The sequence below is a fragment of the Oryctolagus cuniculus genome, chromosome 16 (assembly GCF_051225735.1).
Source record: "Oryctolagus cuniculus isolate XC-2025 breed Fujian yellow rabbit chromosome 16, ASM5122573v1, whole genome shotgun sequence".
NCBI classification, from domain to species: Eukaryota; Metazoa; Chordata; class Mammalia; order Lagomorpha; family Leporidae; genus Oryctolagus; species Oryctolagus cuniculus.
Window position 1 is genome coordinate 49,987,785 of NC_142882.1, and position 18,679 is coordinate 50,006,463.

Sequence of the window (18,679 nt, forward strand, 5' to 3'; positions counted from 1 at the left end):
GTTAATTTATTTTTTCAGTACACTGGGAATATGTTTATCACAGTACTTTCAGAGACATGGTAGTTGGAATGGTTTGCCTCAGCTAAGTCAAGCTTACAGGATCTGGTTTTACAGCTTATGCTAAACTTGTGTGTACTCACTTGATACACTGTGGCATAATTATATTTTACATTTATATACTGCTTCACAATTTATAAAGCCTTCACCCAGGGAAAGTCAACTGGATCTTCATAAACAACTCTTTAAAGCAGACAGGGGACAAGAACTTGAGGGCAGTCAGTATGTAGAGGTCACAACTTCTGGCTTCACTGGCTCTGATTTACTTATTACACCATGTTCCTATAGGTGAATAAAAATGTAAACTTCAGCAGAGGAAGTGAGACACACTCTAGACTGAAACAGTGACAAAATATTTTTACAATTGGCCCTTTGTATCTGCAGGCTGCACATCCAAGGATTCAAACAGCCACAGATTGAAATTATTTGGGGAAAAAAGTGATGTCTGTACTGAGCATGTGCAGACTTTCCCCCCGTGTCATTCCTCCTTAAGCAATACCTTATAACAGGTGCTTCCATAGCATTTGGAAGAATGTGAAATGGTGTGTATAGGTTACATGCATATACTATACCACTCTGTGGAAAGGATTTTGGTGTCTGTGGGCATTCTAGAACCAGTCTCCCACAGATGCCAAGGGACAGCCCCAATGTGTTCTAGTTGTGGCTACTACCAAAGGGTTCAGAGCACTGTGGATACACAGAGGAAAGTGAGTTTGGCTTTGGGTAGGTCAGAGGTTGAAAAGTATGGGCTCATTGTTTAGAAAATGTGTGCTTTTTTCCTGCAGTTGATAATTTTGACCTTCTTCTCTAGGTTGTACCATGCATTTTAAGTACTAACTAGTACAGCTTTCAAGTAAACCCATTTACAGTTTGCACCCAGAACCTACAAGTTTGTCTCTGCTAGCGTATTTTAATCTTATATTGCCACTCAATTCATTAGAGACTAAAAGTCGTTAACATGCGTTAACCAACTCTGGGTCCGGTTCTGTGAAAAGGGATTTGTGAGAATTGACTTATTGAATCCTTACATCAGTCTCTGAGGTAGAAGCATACCTTCAAAGATTGGTGCTTTCTTTTCAGTTCATTCACATACTACCCACACACCTAGTGGGTAGACTGGAGAACTGTGTGAAAGAAAGGGTGGGAGGCCACAATTGTGGCTCCATCTGTGAAGCTGCCCTTGCAACACCAGCATCCCTTATCAGAGTGCCAGTTCAAGTCCAAGCTGTTCTGCTTCTGATCCAGCTCCCTGCTAATGCACCTGGGAAAGCAGCAGAAGATGGTCCCAGTACTTGGGCCCCTACCACTTATGTGGGAGACTCAGATGAAGCTCCTGGCTCCTGGCTTTGGCCTGGCACAAACCTGGCTGTTGTAGTCATTTGAGGAGTAAACTGGCGGATGGAAGATATTCTCTCTCTCTCTCTCTCCCTCTCTCTCTCTTTCTCTCTTTGATGTTCTGCCTTTCAAATACAACTTTAATAAAAAAAAATTTTTAAGAAGAAGAAAGGGTAAATTATAAAGTGTACTCAGCTGTAAATCAGGATGAAATTAAACTGTACAAATAGACTTTTTTGGTCATAATATGTGTGATTAATTTTATTTATCCATAATTAAAGAAGCCAAATTTTTCATAAGTAGAGATGAAATCTAAGCATATAACCTGAGTGGATAAAGGAATAATATCCTTTATATTATATATTATTATATATAAATGTCCTAAATAAGTTATATAATAATGTCTTGTTAGTATATTGAGAATAAGCCATAATTGTGTTTGACATATGGAAGATCACTTAAGTCTGTGTATACTGAAAAAAATGACTGATCAGCAGAAGTGTTTGCTTAAACTACTTAGAAATGAGAATTGTCTATAAAACTTAATACTTTGTTCAGTTAGTTTTCATTCCTGTGTTTTCTTGGTGTGAGACATTTACTTCCTGTGGAAATGGTAATAATGCTTTGTGTTTATATAGCATCTTAACCTGAAGATCTCAAACTGCCTTTTCAGACATGTAGTTAACGCTCACAGTATTTCAGGAAGGTGGGTGGGTGGCATTTTACAGAGAGAGAAATTAAGCCACAAAGAAAGTTAAATGATTGATGTGTAATCTCAACTGCAGAAGGAGGGGATCTGAGCCACTGATTAAGAATGTTATTTAGGAGGATTGGCATAGTGTAAGTCCTTAACCCCTTTGCTTTTGTACTTTATACAAGTTATTAGAAAACAATATGCTAGCTTTACAGTGTCCACAGGGAATGCTTCTTATATATCATTTCTTTAGGAATAGAAAATATGAGAGTACTCTCTTCTGTTTTTTTCCCTTTCAGGTCAGCAGCAAGGACAAGATGGAGTAAAAGTCCAGCAGGCTACTATAGCTCCTGTAACTGTAGCCGTTGGAGGAATTGCTAATGCAACGATAGGTGCTGTTAGTCCTGACCAACTCACACAAGTGCATTTGCAGCAAGGCCAGCAAACTTCCGACCAGGAGGTGCAACCTGGCAAGAGGCTTCGAAGAGTTGCATGTTCCTGTCCTAACTGCAGGGAAGGAGAAGGCAGGTAAATGCTCTGTTTTCAACTCTCTGTCTCTGGGAGGCATACTGGGTACTTAGATCACTGGAACCTCACTCACTGCCTTTGTAGCCTGGAAATTGAGATGTGCTGTTATGAGGGAATTAACTTGAGCTCTTCCAGGAATGGCATTGGAATGGTCCTCTACTTTGTACCTTATGCTGTTTTTTAAAATGGGGTTTTTTCATTTATTATATAAATTTCCAAAACACTTTTTTAAGAAGACTTATTTATGGGCCGGTGCCGGGGCTCACTTGGCTAATCCTCCACGTGCGGCACCGGCACCCCGGTTTCTAGTCACTGGTTGCTCTCTGCTGTGGTCCGGGAGGGCGGTGGAGGATGGCCCAAGTGCTTGGGCCCTGCACCCGCATGAGAGACCAGGAGGTAGCACCTGGCTCCTGCCTTCGGATTGGCACAGCGCACCAGCTGCAGCGCATCGGCCATGGTGGCCATTTGGGGGGTGAACCAATGGAAAAAGGAAGACCTTTCTCTCTGTCTCTCTCTCTCTCACTGTCTAAGTCTGCCTGTCAAAAAAAAAAAAAAAAAAAAAAAAGACTTATTTATGAAAATCAGAGTTACACAGAAGGGAAGGCAGAGAGGTCTTCCATCCACTGGTTCACACCCAGTTGGCCACAACGGCCAGAGCTGTGCTGATCCGAAGCCAGGAGCCAGGAGCTTCTTCCGAGTCTCCCACACAGGTGCAGGGGCCCAAAGACTTGGGCCATCTTGTACTGCTTTCCCAGGCCATAGCAGAGAGCTGGATTGGAAGTGGAGCAGCTGGGACCTGAACCAGCACCCATACGGGATGCCAGCACTGCAGGCAGTGGCTTTATCCGTTGCACCACAGTTCCAGCCCCAATCCAAAACACTTTCATTGATAAAAAATTCACACATCAGAGGCGGGCATGTGGCCTAACAATTAACATGCTGGTGAGGGTGCCTGCAACCCCTTATTAGAGTACCTGTATTCAATACCTGATTTCACTCCTGACTACAGTTGTTGTTGTTTTTAAGATTTATTTATTTATTTGAGAGGCAGAGATACAGAGAGGGAGGGAGAGACAGAGAGAAAGACCTTCCATCAACTGATTCACTGCTCAGATGGCCACAATAGCTGGGGTTGGGCCAGACCAGAGCCAGGAACTTCATCCTGGTCTCCCGCATGGGAGGCAGGGGCACAAATACTTGGGCCATCTGTTGCTTCCCCTGGCTCTTTCACAGGGAGCTGGATCAGAAGTGGAACATCCTGGACTCGAACTGACATCCTGCACCACATCACCAGACCCCTGACCACAGCTTCTGACTCCTGCTGGTCTTGTGGGACTACAATGATGCCTCAAGTACTTGGGTCTCTGCCACCCCAGCAATAGATCTGCATTGAGTTCTCAGCTCCTGGTCCAGCCAGAGTCTGTTGTGGGCATGGGAGGCATGAACAGTAGATAGGAGTCTCTCATTTGTCAGCTTACTCACTCATTCCACAAATATCCAAAAAAGAAACATTTATTTAAAAAAAACTCAACATACTATTTACCCATTTACAGTTTACAATTCAGTTGTTTTTAAAATGTATACATTCACCGGGTTATGTAGCTGCCACCACTGTCAATTATATCATCCTCAAAAGAAACCATGTATTCTTTAACTGTCAACTCGCTACCTCTCCCAGTCTTCAGCCACCACTAAATTAATTTCAGCTTTCAGGTATTTATTCTGCACATTTCCTATAAATGGAACTGTATCATACGCGGTCTTTTGTGACTGGTTTCTTTCATTTAGCATAATATATTTGAGGATCACCCACATGATAGCATGGTCATTACTTCATTCCTTTTTTTGGGTGAGAAGTATGCCCCTGCATGGACACATGGTACTTTGTGTTTCCCATCATCTGATGAGCTTTTACATTATTTCCACCCATTGGCGATTATGAGTGTTACTGCTATAAATGTGTCTAGAAGTGTCTATGTAGACACACATTTTCATTTCTCTTGGGTGTATACCTAGGAACAGAATCTCTGAATCTTATGGTAACTCAATGTTTAACCATTTAAGGAGCTGCCAGACTGTTTTCCCAATTGGTCACACCATGTTACATTCCTACGAGCGTATATGAGGGTTCCAGTTTCTCCATATTGTTGCCAACACTTGCCATTATCTGTTTTTCATTATAGCTGTCACAATAGGTCTAAACTGGTATCTGCATGTGGTTTTGATTTGCATTTTCCTGATGCTTATTGGTGGTAAACATATTTTCACATGCTTGTTGGCCATTTTTGCATCTTTGGAGAAATATCTATTTAGATCCTGTGTCCATGTTTAGTTGTATTGTTTGTCTTTTTATTACTGAATTGTAATAGTACTTTATATATTCTAGATATAAGTCCCTTAGTTAGATACATGATTTAACAAATATTGTCTCCCATTGGGTGGGTTGTGTTTATATACTGTTTTGATAGTGTCTTTTGAATTTATTGAAGTCCTGTTTTTTCTAATTTTTTCCCCTTTGCTTGCTACTGCTTTTGGTGTCATATCTAAGAATCCACTGCCAAAACTCAGATCATGAAGATTCCTAGTTTTCTTTTGAGAGTTTTGTAGTTTTTGTTCTTATATTTAGATCTTTCATCAATTTGGGATTAATTTTTGTTTATATTGTATGAGTTCATTTTCTGGTGCTATAACAAAGTACCTGAAGCTGGGTAATTTTATAGAAGAGAGGTTATTTAGTTCCTCGTTTTGGAGGCTCAGAGTCCAAGACTGGCTTGTTCTGTCTGGCCTGCCTCTGAACAGCCAAGTGCATGGGGAGACCTTGCTTTATAATAACCCACTCTTGCAAGAATTAACTCACTCTACAAAACCAACATTAATCCCTTCTGAGGACAGTGCCAGTGACCTGATTAACTCGCACTAGGCTCCACCTCTTAAAGGTTCCAACACTCTCAACATCGCCATGCTGGGGACCAAGCTTTCAGCACATGAACCTTTGGGACACAAACAACATCCAAACCATAGCATATGGTGTGAGGTAAGGGTCTGTCCAACACCGTTTGTTGAAAAGACTGTCCTTCTCCCCATTAAATGGTCTTGGCATCTTTGTAAAAAATAGTTAACCATGACACATGGGTTTATTTCTGAACTCTCAGTCTTGTTCCATCTACCTGTATTTGAGTACCACACTGTCTTGATTACTTAATTTGCCTTTGTAATAATTTTCAAAAGCAGAACTTGTTATTTGTCAAAAATTGTTTTGGCTACATTTCCATGTGAATTTTGTAATCAGATCATCAGTTCCTATAAGAAGTCAGATGGGACTCTGATAGAAACTACATTTAATCTGTAGGATTAGTATGCAGAGTGTTACATACTTAAGAATATTAAGTTTTGATTCTGTTTATTTAGATCTTCTCAAATTTATTTATTTTGTTCATCAGTGTCTTATAATTTTCAGAATGTAAGATACTGTCCTTCTTAAATTTATCCCTCTGTTCTTTGATGCTTCTGTAAATGGAACATGGTTGTTCATATTAAGTTTATAGAAATATGTTGATTTTTATATGTTGATTTTATGTACTGTATGTTTTGTAAGATCATGGCATCTATGAATAGTTTTATTTCTTTCCATTCTGGAGTAAGTCTGTTTTTCTTGCTTAATTACTCTCTCTAGAACAACATTGAGTAGAAGTGTCAGAAGTACACATCCTTATTCTAATTTTGGGGGGAAAGCATCTGGTGTTTTAAGGGTAATGTTAGTTCTGGGGCCCTTAATTTCAGAAAGCACCCTTCTATTCTTATATTGTTGAACACTTTTATCATAAAACGATATTGGGTTCTCTCGTGCTTTTCTGCATTTGTTGTGATGATTTCATGGCCTTTTTTGTTAATATTTATTTATTTATTTATTCATTTTGCAAGCGTTACAAAGAGAGAAGGAGAAATAGGCAGTGATCATCCACAGGTTGATTCTCCAGATGGCCACAACGGCCAGCACTGGATCAGGCCAAAGCCAGGAGCCAGGAGTCTCATGCGGGTCTCCCATGTGGGTGGTAGGGGCCCAAACACTTGGGCCAACTTCTGCGACTTTTCTCTGGCTGTTTGCAAGGAGCTGGATCAGAAGTGGATCAGCTGGGACACGAACTGGTGCCCATGTGAGATACCAGCATTGGAGGTGGATGCTTTATTCACTGCACCACAATGCAGGTTTTTGCTTTTTGTTCTGCTAGTATAGTTTGCTACATTAATTGATTATCAGATATTAAAGCACTTATGTGTTCCTGGCATAAAGCCAACTTGGTTATGATATATAAGGGGCCTCCAAAAAGTTTTTGGAAAATGTTCATAGAAAAGCTATGCATGGATTTCAGAATTCTTCTTCAACAAAATAGACTTATGTTTTGATTCTGTTTTTCCGCACAGTTCTTGAAGTACCTCTATAATTTTTTTGTATGTGTTGCTAGGTTTAGTTTACTAGTATTTTGTTGAGGATTTTTACATCCATACTCACAAAAGACACTGGTCTTTAGTTTGCTTTTCTTGTAGTTTTGCTTGTCTTTATCTGGTTTTGGTAACAGTTATACTGGCTCCACAGAGTAATTGGGAAGTATTCCCTTCAGTTGGAATTTGTGAAGAACTGGTGTTATTAAGATGTTTCATGTTATTAAATGTTTCAGTGAAGCCATCTGGTTCTGGGCTTTTCCTGTGAGCAGTTTTGATTATTAATTCAGTCTGTTATTTATTATGCTTGACTGTTTTTGAGTCCATTTTGATATTTTGTGTCTTTCTAGAAATTTGTCCATTTCATCTAGATGTTACCTAAGTGATTATCATAGAATTATTCATAGTGTTCCTTTAAAACTTTTCTGTTTTTTTTATATTCCCTTTTCCATTTCAGATTCTATTAATTTGAGTGCCCCCCTCCCCCAGTCTCTCTAGCTAAAGGTTTGTTCTTCCCACTGGCATTTTCTAAGAATCATTGTGTTTGGGACTTATCCTGACCATAGCAGGACTCCTCTTTTCTCACATGGGCAAAGCAGCTGGCCTCCAGTTTAGCCTCTGTCTCCAGTGGATCCATTATCTCCTCCTAGTGGAAATTATAGCAATTTCCCCCTTTTTTTGAGAGCACCTTTAGGCTTGAACTTCTCTATACTTTGTTGCAAATTAAGTCTGTTCTTTGGGAAGAGACTTAGAACCCTGTTTTACGGTGCACTTCTTTCTCTGGCCAGGATTCTGAGTCTTGGGTCAAGTGTGGTGTTGAGACAATGATACCTTTCTCTCTGCTTTGGAAGCTGAGTGCTTGGTGTTGGGGGCAGCACCAGATTTTCTTGGCTTGTCGCTCCTGGCATAGAAATTCCAGTTTATGAACTGTGGATGAGCCAGGTCAGAGGTCATGTGGACCACAGCATTTTCATCACGTTATATCCAAGGTACAACCTGATGTCCTGGGGTGGGGGCTAGGTGAAAGAAGGAAAGGTACCATTCAAGAGGACTCACCTAGAACATCATCTCAGCAGCGGGTAGCTGGGTAGCATGAGAAATGCTGGCTTCCTGCCCCTTCTGGAAAATTGTCCTTTGACTGTAGGAAGAAGATAGGATACCTTTTCTTGGCTGTAGCAGTCTATAGTATACCTGTGTCATGGAGATGGGAAGGGAAAGAATGAGTTTCGGTTCAAATATCAGACTCTCACATTGCTTGCATGCTCTGTTACGTTTTCTTGAACAATTTTTTTTTTTTTTTTTTAATTTGCTACTGTTTGCTCTTAGGACCATTTCTAGAGACTCTAAGTGGTGATTTTTGTTTCTGTCATTGTTAGCAGTTTCACTGGAAAGCAGGGCCCTGGCACTCCTCTCGCTGACCTGTTGAGATTGAAGCCCACACCTACACTGTTCACTGGAGTTAGCCATCCTTTGGTCTTTCAGAGGAAAGTCTTCAAATGTCTTGAAAAGCTGAAAGAGATTATTTCTTCCCCAAGAAGGAACCTACCAGGAAAGGAACACGGAATCCATAATAGAGCATAAACTCTCTGAGAGTGACACAATTTTGTAGACGTTCTGTGTTTGGTACATGGACCTGCTTTATTTTTTCTTTAATCAAACATTTTTTGATTTTAACTTGGGCTGTGGCACCATGATCAAAAAACCCATTCAGAAAGGCATCAGTTAATTAACCTGATTCCCTTTATTTCTCCGTATTGTGAGCTCTGTGCCAGGAAGTGTAATTAATATTTGGCTTTGTTGTTGTTATTAGAGGCAGTAACGAACCAGGAAAAAAGAAACAACACATCTGTCATATTGAAGGATGTGGTAAAGTTTATGGCAAAACATCTCACCTACGAGCACATCTTCGCTGGCATACTGGAGAAAGACCTTTTGTCTGCAACTGGATGTTTTGTGGCAAAAGATTCACCAGGAGTGATGAGCTTCAGAGACACAGAAGAACCCATACAGGTTAGTTGGCTTTCTTAGGACTTGTGCCTTTTACTTACTTTTTCAGTGCTTAGATGAGTTTTGATGATAGGTCAGCTGTCACTCACAAATTGGAAATATGCTGATTCAGGAGAAATAAATTCACTTTAGTGTTATACGGAAGGTGTTTAAGATCAAAAGTCTATACTTTATTTCAGAGAAACATTTTATTCTATTTTTTGTAAGCTTTATTAGCATGTTTACATGACTTAGGATCTGTTCCTTTTTTTTACAGTTTTGTATTTGTTACATGATGAACTCACATTTTTCATGTTTAAGTAGGTAAAAATAAAGTTGAATTATGATATTGGTGACCTTCATTCTTTTTCAAACAAATCCAAAAAATTCCCCAATCCTCACTCAAAGTTATATTTTCTGTTACTTTTAAATAAAACAAATCATTTCTAACTAAACTCAACATCATCTTTGCCCTTCCATCTCTCAGAGAAAACAGCTACCATGAATTAATGTGTCTTACGTTTTCGGTACATTTTTTAATAATGCTAACATACTCACAGATCTAATAATAATCTAATAATGCTAACATACTCACATACACATTGTTTTGTGTGTGTTTCAAGCATAATTTGTTAGAGGATTATAACATCAGTTATGTTTTGAGCTCTGCCCAAGTTCATATATACGAGGGTACTTCAAAAAGTTTGTGGGAAGTGGAATTAAAAGATGTTTGTTTTGGTGCAAAAATTTTTGAAATCCATGCAAAGTTTCTTAATAATATGCGTTTTTGGTGAACATTTTGAACGTGTGCGTGGATTTCAGAAATTATTGCACCCATTTTTTTTTTTTTAATTTTTTTTATTTGACAGAGTTATAGACAGTGAGAGAAACAGAGGGGAAAGGTCTCCTATCCATTGGTTCACTCCCCAAATGGCCGTTACGGCCGGTGCTGCGCCAATCTGAAGCCAGGAGCCAGGTACTTCCTCTTGGTCTCCCATGCAGGTGCAGGGGCCCAAGCATTTGGGCCATCCTCCACTGCCTTCCCAGGCCACAGCAGAGAGCTGGACTGAAAGAGGAGCAACCAGGACTAGAACCCAGAGCCCATATGGGATGCTGGCACTGCAGGCGGAGGATTAACCTAGTGAGCCATGGCACCGGCCCTGCACCCATTTTAATTACTGTAGGTTTATAGCAAGTACTGACATCTTATAGGCAATTTCCTTTCTTTTGTTTCTTTCTGCTTCTTTTCTTTCTTTCCTCTCTCCCTTCATGCCTCCATTCATTGCTTCCTTCCTTCCTGCTCTCTTCTGTGCACAATGTGCCTGGGATGTATTTGGGACTTAAAATTTAATTATTGAATAAATGATTGAATTAGGTTTTACAGATGTTTTCTTCTGCCAAGATGCACATGGATAAAAGGTGAAATAGAACTAGCATTTTTTGATCATCTCTTATATATGAGATTTTTAAAATATTTGACTTTTACAGCAATAGTGTGTTAGAATGAGCTCCATTTGATGGATTAGAAAATAAAATAATCTCAAAAAAATAGATGTGAAATCTATTAAAATAATGTTAAAATACCTGTTTTTTACACACACACACATACACATACACAAATTAGTAATACAAATGAGTATTACTATATTGTCTGAAGCCCTACGAGAGTTAGCATTACACTAGAGCTATGAAATTTAATTTTCAAAACTTCTAAAACATTTCTCTGTAGTACTGTGTTGGGACTTCTAATAGCACCTCACTCTTGACATTGGCAAATGTGATGTGATTAAAGTTAATCCCATAACAATGCTGATGTCTGTTTTAGAAAAATACTCTGCTATTTTTGTCTGTAAGAGAGGATTCAGTATTTCCACCCTGGATTATCAGTGGATAGGTTAGGCAAAGGTTAGGGAAGGCAAGACAAATTGCCACTTTGTTTGACTTGAATCTCACATTGGGATTGCATCATTTTGTCTGAGAAATGTGAGTTTGTAAAGTTCTCCATCATACATCTGCATTCTATTCAGAAAACATTTGTTCAAGGCTTTATATACATTTATATATATTCATGTTAACAGTAAAAATATTAAATGTAGCAACAATATACTTAGAGTGTTTACTTTTAAAGATATAACTGAGTAACTTCTATGTGAAAAAGAGTATCTTTTGAAGTAACTAAGTATTGATTAAGCATTTAATATGATAAGTTGAAAGCTTTCACCATTCGTGGCAAAAGCCATATTTCATTCAGTGTCTAATCACTGTTATAAGGAGAAGTATATTGACTTGCTGTAAGTGAATAAATGCTTACATTCTCTTCTGTAAGCTCTGCTCTCTTTTTATAGCTTAGTTATTAAAGCTGAAAAATCAGTAAATGATTACATTATGACTGTGCATGTGAGCTCTTCCAAAAGTTCATGAAAAATGACACTTTTTTTAAAGATTTTATTTACTTATTTGAGAGGTAGAGTTAGAGAAAAAGGGAGAGATAGAGAGAAAAGTCTTCAATCCATTGGCTAACTCCCCAAATGGCCAAAACGGCTGGAGCTGAGCCAATCCAAAGCCAGGAGCTTCTCTCAGGTCTCCTTCATGGGTGCAGTGGTGCAAGCACTTGGGCCATCTTCCACTGCCTCCCCATGCCACAAGCAGAGAGCTGGATCAGAAGAGGAGCAGCCAGGACACAAACTGCCCACATGGATGCTGGCTCTGCAGGCAGAGTCGTAGCCTACTATGCCACAGCGCCCGCCCCAACCATTATCTTTTTAATTCCTTTTTTCCATGAACTTTTCCAAGGACTCTGAAAATGAACTAAAATTGCATTTTTCTTGCTTGTCTAACTTTATCACCTCCTTATTTCGAATTTTAAAGAATACTTTTCCTTATTCTGGGAGAACTTTCTGTCTTTCTAATTGAACAAGAAGTGATTCTTCTGTAGGGTTGCTGCACAGAAATAATCTAAGACTTTTCTTCTCTGTTCTCTGGTTCAGATCTTCCATTGGCTCTCAAGATTTCTTTTTCCTATTTTTTAAAGTCTACTTTCTTAATTGCTACAAAACATTGTGAAATGCGTGTAGCAAAGATGAGGAAATAAATTGTCTGCAAAGTTCCTTATTTTGCTTTTCCTTCTTCTGATTTCATGTGTTGGCCAATACAGTATGCTAGATTGAAAATTTTATTTTCTGAAAACACCAGTGGCAAGGATTTTTTTTTCTTTTTTTCCTTTTTGGTCCTCCTCCATCTGTTTCACTAATGAGAAGTCAATTTTATTTTTTTTAGACTTACTCATTTATTTGGAAGGCAGAGTTCCAGAAAGAGAGAGAGGGAGGTTCAGAGAGAGAGGTCCTCCATCTGCTGGTTCACTCCCCAAATGGCTGCAACTACTGGAGCTGGGCTGATCGAAAGCTAGGAACCAGGAGCTTCCTCCGGGTCTCCTATGTGGATGCAGGGGTCCAAGACTTGGGCCATCTTCTTCTGCTTTTCCAGACCATAGCAGAGAGCTGGATCAGATGTGGAACAGCTGGGACATGAAACAGTGCCCATATGGGATGCTGGCACGGCAGGTGGCGACTTAAGCTGCTGTGCCACGGTGCTGGCCCCAAGAAGTCCATTTTTAATATTTCTTGTTTTTGTTTTTGTTTTTGTTTTTGTAGGTGACCTGCTTTTTTTCCCCTACAACTTATTTATTTATTTTGGTAAATGCTAGGCTGCATCTATGACAGTGGGCCCATGAGAGTAGAGCCCACACCATCTAAGTGTGTGTAAGTACACCCTGTGATTGATGGCCACACGGCCATGAGATCTGTACGGACACGTTTCTCAGAACTTGTCCGCATCGTCACAACACATGGCTGTATTTACTACTTCTTATTTTGATATCACTTTGTACTGTGAAAGAGCTGCGGAGAAGTTACAGAGTTCTCATTTACCCTTCGTTAAGCTTCCCTCAGTGCTAAATTCTTACATAACCACAATAACTTACAAAAGCTGAGAAATTCACGTTGTTCTACTGTTAATTACACTACAGACTTTGTCACCATATACCTTTTCTGTCAGGATTCAGTATACAGTAACACTTTGCATTTATTTATCATGGCCTTTCGGCCTCCTGTGATCTGTGGTGTTTCCCAAGACTAAGTTTGTTTGTTTTTTTTTTTTTCACCTCAATGCGCTCAGATTATTTTGTACAGTGTCACTCAAAACATTGTGTGATGTTTTCTCCCGAGGAGACTGAGGTTATGAATTGTTGGGAGGAACGTCCCAAGTGTTGACGCCTTTCTCTTTATGACATATGAGGGGAGCACATAATGTGAACGTGTCTTGTTATTGCTGTTGTTAACCTTGATAAATTGATCAGGGCAGTGTTAAAGTTCCTGTATTAGTCTGCTGGTTGTTAACTTTAAAATACCTGAGAAGTACTATTAAAATACCTGAGAGGCGCTATTTAGGAAGGAAGAAAGTTTGTTTTTGTTCCCATTTTGGAAGTTCACAGCCCAAGATCAGGTGGCCCTATTGGTTCAGGCATCTGGGGAAGCTGTGGATACAGAGGGGTGCTGACATGGTGAGCCAGGAGCAGAGAGACAGGTGACACACGTGGCTTATAACCTGCCCTGGGACTCCTCTTCTGAGGGCAGGCCTCCAGTGACCTCAAGACTTCTCTCCAGTCCCACTTCCTAGAAGCAGTCATTACACCAGGTCTGCACCCGTGATCCACGAACCATTAACCCTTAGCATCAGACTTTAGGGTTTAAACATTTGCAAAAGTTTGGGGAGCTAAATCCTGTTCAGATCATAACTTTCTATCCAAAACTCATGACCTGCTGCAGATAATCACATGACCATATAATCACATTTTCATCATATTATCAGTCCTTCCCAAATGCCCCCAAATCTTCACTCAGTCCAATATTGGTTCCAAAGTTCATAGTCTCATCTCTGCGGTCAAAAATAAGTTATATACTTCAAGATACAATGGCAGAACAGGTGTCTACATTTCCATTCCAAAAGGGGGAGACGGAAATACAAAGAATCTGTTGTGCCAAAGACAGAAACAGCAGGGCGAACAGTAAACCCTGGAGCTCCACATCTGCGTTCCGGGCACACCGCACTGGGAGCCGTGCTCCTGACCTCTCGCACGGCCCTACCCCTTCTGCTTTGCTGCTTGCCCCTGTTCTGCTGGTCACAGTCCGTACTGCAGTTCTCGCACGTTGAAGCCTGGTCTCTGTGGTTCCACTAGGCTTTGCTGCAGTGGGGACTCTCCTGAGGCAACTCTAATCCCATGTCCTTTGCTTGGCAGTGACTCTGCCCCTGTGACCACTCTCTGTCCTGGCCCCCCATTTATCAGACACATCCTTTGCAGTCTAGTTGGAAGTCTCCAGGCCTCTCTGTTCGACTCTGCTGTGTGACTGCTCTCTGAGGCTACACACTTAGGTACGGGACTTGCCTCGCACACTACCTCCAGCCGTCCGCAGCAGGTGTCTCACATTGCTGGTACCTCTGCTTTACTGGGTCTCCTCTGCTGTTGTAGTTCAGTTTCCCTGCGCATTGTTCCGTGCTGGGGCTCATTGTAACACAACTCTGCCTGGCTTCCCACTCTTTTCTTTGAATCTCAGTGGAAAGCTTCCACCTTCCCCTAACTCTTGCATTCTGCGTGCTTGCAAAACCAGCCTCCCAGGGACACCACCACCATCTGCCACCAGCAGGAGCTGCTCTGGGACCCAGCAAACCCAAATTCAGAGCTGGAGAGCAGGGTGCCCCGGGGCTCTTTCCTGAAAGGATTCTGCCCTTACAGGCTTTTTAAGTGAATTTGCACTTACAGGTCTCCCCGTGGACTGTGGTGGACGCGGCTGCCTCAGAGATTTCTGCTTGGGGGGCTCTTTCTGCCTCTGCTCTGTCCACTAGCTTGTGGCTTCCTTTTGCCCGAGTTAATTTCTTTTCCCAAGCTGTTTCTCCATCTCACTTTCCTATCTCAGGCAAGTTTTTCTTCCTTTCTTCCTGGCCAGGCTGAGAAGTTTCCCATTCTTTCTGCTCTGTTCTCTTTTGATCCTTTCCATGTAAGGCTTACTAGCAGCAGCCAGTAACACCCATGCTGTACTGTGCTGCCAGACAAAACAAAGCAGTCCTGCCATCATTAAGTTCAGTCTACCACCAAGGATCAGTACATGGGTGCAAAAAAAGCCAGATTCCTCGCCAGCCTGTAGCAACGATGGTCTCTAGTCCAGCTCCCAATAACTGAATTTTTGTTCATGTCTGGGACCTCATCAAGATGGCCTTTTCTGGCTACATTTTTTTTTCTTTAAGATTTATTTATTTATTTGAAAGGCAGAGTTTAGAGAGAGGGAGGGAGACAGAAAACTTGCATCCACTGGTTCACTCTTCAGATGGCCGCAACAAAGCCAGGAACCAGGAGCTTCCTCCAGGTCACCCACATGGATGGTAGGAGCCCAAGCACCCTGGCCATCTTTCACTGCCTTCCCAGGCACCTCATCAGGGAGCTGGATCAGAAGTGGAGTGACCAGGACTAGAACCTGTGCCCATATGGAATGCCAGTGTCACAAGTGGTAGCTTTACCCACTACGCCACAATGCGAGCCCCAACTGGCTGGGTTTCTACCATTCAGGTTTTCTGAGCCTTTATCAGAATTGCCCTAAAATTCTGCTTGCAACATTCTGTGGCCTGCTCCTCCAAACTGTTCACCCTTTTCCAGGAAACCAATACCTGTCTCTTCCACATCTTCAGATATAACAACCTGAAGCTTCTTATATCAGTATTCTGTATTAGTCAGCTTTTCATTGTTTCAACAAATGTTTGAACTACTTATGTAGTAAGAAGGCTTACTTCTGGTGTACAGTTTTGGAGGTTCACAGTCCAAGATCCAGTGGCTCCACTAGGCTGGCATGCATTGGAGGCTGACGTTTACAGAGTGTGTTCAAAGGGAGGATCACGGGGTGACACTGGAAGCAGAGGAAACCTAGGCCAGACTCTGCTTGAGTAATCAACCATCTGAAGAGAGCTCCCTCTGGAAAGCAAGAGAAGGGGTGTGCAACTCAAAGACCCTGCTGGGCCCACCTCCTAGGCACTATAATTAGAACAAATCTCCACCCCTCATTACTCCCTTAATCGTTAACATTAATCTGTCAACCATTAATATAAGTTTGTGGTTTGAACATCTACCTGATTTTGGGGAGCCAGATTTGGATCCCATTTCTGTTTTCTTTTTTTTTTTTTTTTTGACAGGCAGAGTGGACAGTGAGAGAGAGAGACAGAGAGAAAGGTCTTCCTTTTGCCGTTAGTTCACCCTCCAATGGCCGCCGCGGCCGGCGCACTGCGCTGATCCGATGGCAGGAGCCAGGAGCCAGGTGCTTTTCCTGGTCTCCCATGGGGTGCAGGGCCCAAGCACTTGGGCCATCCTCCACTGCACTCCCTGGCCACAGCAGAGGGCTGGCCTGGAAGAGGGGCAACTGGGACAGAATCCGGCGCCCCGACCGGGACTAGAACCCGGTGTGCCGGCGCCGCTAGGCGGAGGATTAGCCTAGTGAGCCGCGGCGCCGGCTCCCATTTCTGTTTTCATATTCTGTTAGAAGCAAGCCTCTTGATTTTATTCGCTCTAGGGAGGAGTATCAGAGAATTCATAGACATATACTAAAACAGACACAGTAATTAATAAGTTTTTGTTTGGGGGCTGGGAAATTACTTGTGAATCTATGCAAATAGTTTATTTCTCCTTAAAGGAAAATCCTAACGCTTCACCTTCGGAATCACTGAAGCTTGCCTGCAGCAGTTACCACTGTGGAGCTCCAATGGCCATTTTCTACTTTGCTCATTCTGTGTAGAATTTTTCACTGGCATTCTCATGGAAGGAAGATATACACCTTCACCTCCAGTGATTTGTTTATGCAATCTTTTATTTATATTTGTATCGATTTAGAAGTATTTATTCTTTGTTTATAATACAGTACTGTCATTATTTATCTTTATGCTCTAGTTATTCCACCTTGAGCCATTGACAAGCCTTTCAGACTGGCTTCTGTATCCTGTTGGCATGTTCTCTCCCCCCACCACCTTTTTTTTTTTTTTTTTTTACTCTAAGAGCTGCTTTAAATCTATGTGTGGTGTTCTATAATTTTATAGTGATGCATCTGCGAATAGATTTTCATTCACTGTGTGTGCCAATTGGACCCTTAACTCTGGGTCATCTTCCTCCTTCACATCTTTTCTCTTTCTTCTCTTTTTATTTCCTGTTCTTTTTGGATTCTTAATAAAACTGTGTTAGAGTCTCTCTCTCTCTCTCTCTCTCTCTCTTGTCTTTATAGCTTTTCTCTTACCTCTTTTTTCGTCTCATTACCTTTTTATTTTATTTTCTGCAACATTCCTTAACTCCAAATATTTCTGTTGAATTTTTTTTCCAAGACTGCTTTTTATTGTTTCTGCTTCACTGTATCTCATTCTCCTCATATGGATGCTGGCACATGTGGAAGATACCTGACTTTTTCATCTCTTCTTCTTTTAGATTGACTTATTTATTTGAAAGGCAGAGTTACAGAGACAGTGGAAGAGACAGACAGAGAGAGATCTTCCATGCACTAGCTCATTGCCCAAATGACCACAATGGCTGGGACTAGGTCAGGCCAAAGCCAAGAGCCTTGAGCTTCATGCAGGTCTCCCACATGGATGCCGAGGCCCAGACATCTGGGCCATCTTCTGCTGCTTTGCCAGGTGCATTAATAGGGAACTGGATCAGAAGTGGAGCAGCCGGGAAACAAGCCAGCACCCATATGGGAGGCCAGCATTGCAGGCAATGGCTTAGCCTGCTGCATTGAACTGCTGGCCCCTCATCTTATACTTTTTTAAATATCAGAGTTTCCTACATGATAGTTTTTTGACTGTATTTTGCATTTTATAGTGTTGTAGGTATTCCTGAATTGTAGGTATTCCAGTGATCTTTGTTTTCTGATGTCAAATTTAATTCTCTAATTTAAATTAGAATATTAACAGTATTCAAATAATCCAAAAGAAAGGGGGAAAAGGAAAGCAGAAAAATGAAAAATACAGAAAAACTGAAAACAGGTAAGATGATTTAGACTTGTACTATGAATGATTGCATTAAATGCAAATGGGCTTAACATACAATTGAGAGGTTTTCAGATAATATTTTTTTTTTTAAAAAAGGGGCCAACTAAACACTATGTACTCTATAAAAACTCACAAGAATATTCCTGTAGGGTACATATTTTACTCATGAGCCCTTGGGCAGAGGTGGGCCACATTCTGGGCTATTAAATGCACCTTATCAAAATGAAGATAGTAAAAATCCTGGAAAGTATGTTTTGAGATCATAATGGAATTAGACTAGTAACCAAGTTACAAAAGTATCTAGGAAATCTCCAACTGCTATATTAAACAAGATATTTCCCAGTAACACCCCGGTCAAGAGGAAATATTAAAGTAAGTTAAAAAATATTTTAACTCCATGACAGTCCAGCATCGTAAGTGTGAGGGATGCAGGTAAAGCAGGGCCTGCAAAGGATTTATGGCATTGCGTGCTGCTGTCAGTGAAAGAAGAGAGGCCTTCAGTCAGTAATCTACGCTTTCACCATGGGAACCTAGGAAATGAAGAGCAAGTTAACTCTAAAACAAGGTTAG

The 18,679-nt window shown here is 41.0% G+C and overlaps 1 protein-coding gene across 4 annotated transcripts in view; it reads left to right on the forward strand.

Moving 5' to 3' along the window:
* The window catches only part of SP4 (Sp4 transcription factor), an 88,427-nt gene that overhangs the window by 55,809 nt on the left and 13,939 nt on the right, over positions 1–18,679 (forward strand). For 2 of the 4 annotated variants that reach the window (XR_016222505.1, XM_008261509.5), the window contains 2 exons: positions 2,386–2,614; positions 8,865–9,064. Coding sequence is in view for 2 of the 4 variants with exons in the window: in XM_008261509.5 (XP_008259731.1) it covers positions 2,386–2,614; positions 8,865–9,064 (429 nt within the window). In the remaining 2 variants the exon portion in view is untranslated. Of the gene's footprint in view, positions 1–2,385; positions 2,615–3,847; positions 4,293–8,864; positions 9,065–18,679 lie in introns of those variants that run through there. The other 2 variants (XR_016222506.1, XM_008261511.5) reach the window with 2 other exon arrangements.